Below are 2,049 nucleotides of genomic sequence, written 5' to 3' on the forward strand. Positions count from 1 at the left end.
CCACCGCCCACCCCACCGCAGGCTGCAACACACCGGTGGGCCTCCCGCCCGGCACTATTCCTGTGTGGATGACTGAGAGCCTGCTGCCCACGGGCACAACACTCCTATTCACATGCCTATCCTCTGGTGCCCCGGGGCTGGGCTGGGGCTGTAGTAGGGGCCCGGCAGGCCGGCCAGCCCTCCCTCCCTTCCTTCCTCCAGGAGCCTGCAGGCTGCCCCATCCTCCTCCCGCTCAGAGGAGCCCTTGGGGGCTCAGCGCCGGGCCAGCTGTCCCAGGGGACCAGGCCAGCTTCTGTGCTCCTCTGGCCTCAAAACAAGGGCGGGCAGGGAAGCAGGTCTCTGAAGGCGGACTTGCAGTGACCACGCAGTGCCCGAGGTCCACACGGGTGGCCACACACGCCTATCCGTTGGCACTGGCGCCGATGTGCAAAGGTGCCCAGCGGGCCTCAGCCCCCACGGAACAGGTGGGGCACCGAAGACCCACAGAGGAGCCCAAGCAGGGATGCTGGGGGCGACGCAACTGCTGTGGTGGTCAGAACAGGGAGACAGGACACAGCGTGCTGGGCCGGGCGTTTATTGATGAGGGGACAGTGGTGTCTGAGGATCCTCAGCGCCCGGCAGGCCAGCAGGCACAGAGGGCCCGGCGCTCGGCCTGAAGCAGGAGGGTCTCCGTCTGCAAAGCAACAAGGGGCAGTGAGGGCAGAGCTGGCTCAGCTGCTCCCACCCACCAGCTCCCACAGGCGCTCCGTCTCCTGGTTTCCCCCCAAAACCCACAGGCAGCACCTTCTCCACCTGCTCCAGAGACCTCAGAGCACCCCCCCACCCCGCTTCCCCGGGGTTGTTAGACCTTCAGCAACCAGGCGGGCCTCCTGCCCCCACCCCCTTGCAGGAGGAAAGGAGGGTCCGGTTTCTGGCCTGCCTGGGCCCTGCACACGCAGCCCCCACGCCTGGACCACCTCACCCGCCCTTCTGGCCACCTTTACCCTTCCAGGAGGGGCTGGGGGCGGCTGCTCTCAGGAGCCCAGCTCCAGGCTCCAGGAGATTCTGGATCCTCAGGCCCTGGGGGCAGTCTAGGCTTCAATCTGGGCCCTGGGAGGGTTGCCCAGAAAAGGGGGCCGGAGTGGGGTCTCCCCTTCTTTCCATTTCTGGAGACTCCCCTTTTCCCAAAGGCGCGCCTCTCTCTGTCCTAAGTGAAAACTCCCCCGGCTGAAGGGCGGCGGGGACGTGGCAGGGTGTGGGACGGCTCTGTGTTCACTCCAGATTTGGGGGGTGACCCCTGTGCCCTGGGACTCTGTGCGCATACCCATCCCTCCCCAGATGAGGCTGGGGCGTGGGGAGCTTCCCAGACCAGACCGCCGCACCCAACCTTCCCTCACCAAGCCCTTTCTGATCGAAAGAAAGGGGCCGTCTCCTTCCCTGCTCCAGTTTCCCCTGCCCACTGGATCTCTGCCCCGCGTGGGGAGAGCTGAATTGACACTGGGGGTCCTGGGTGGGGCTTCCAGGGAATAAGACCCAGAGAGGCCTTGGGAGGAGCGGCACCCTCCCTTCCTGGGGTGGAAACGGTGCGTGGATGAGGGCGAGGGCGGGAGGGTCACCGGCGCTGCGAAGGTCCTGCCCCGCCCCCGCCCCCGCCCTCAGGCAGCGCCCGGAGCCAGTGGCCGGGCGCGGGGCTCACCCTCGAGTCCAGGCTGTAGGCCGTCTTCCGAAGATCCTGCAGGGCGCGCTGCATGAACTCGAACGCGTGGCAGTCCACGCACGGGCGGCCTGCGGAGGTGCGCGTCAGGGCGGCCAGAACGTGACCCCAGCCCGGTCCCACCCGTGCACCTCCCACCCAAGGGGGGGCCCGGGAGCCGGACCGCGCGAGGGGCGCAGCGTCGCTGCTCGGAACAATGGGGAGACACGCGGCTGCCGAACCGCCGGGTGGCGTCACGGCCCCGCGGGGACCCCTCCGCGACGCACGTACTCTGCGCGGGGACGGCGCTCCCAGCGGCGGGCTCGGCTCGGGCCTGGAAGCCCAGCAGCGCCACGCTCAGCAGCAGCAGCAGCCAC

General features: G+C 68.5%; 1 protein-coding gene across 1 annotated transcript in view; it reads right to left on the reverse strand.

The window, feature by feature from the left end:
• Window positions 1-446: 446 nt before the first annotated feature.
• C1H4orf48 (chromosome 1 C4orf48 homolog) overlaps window positions 447-2,049 on the reverse strand; it is a 5,454-nt gene continuing 3,851 nt past the window's right edge. The window contains exons 3-5 of the mRNA XM_029952617.1: window positions 1,676-1,764; window positions 984-1,059; window positions 447-673 (exon numbers count right to left, since the gene is read on the reverse strand). Of these exons, the coding sequence (XP_029808477.1) occupies window positions 447-673; window positions 984-1,059; window positions 1,676-1,764 (392 nt within the window). The remainder of the gene's footprint in view (window positions 674-983; window positions 1,060-1,675; window positions 1,765-2,049) is intronic.

The sequence above is a fragment of the Suricata suricatta genome, chromosome 1, assembly GCF_006229205.1.
Source record: "Suricata suricatta isolate VVHF042 chromosome 1, meerkat_22Aug2017_6uvM2_HiC, whole genome shotgun sequence".
Classification (NCBI taxonomy): Eukaryota; Metazoa; Chordata; class Mammalia; order Carnivora; family Herpestidae; genus Suricata; species Suricata suricatta.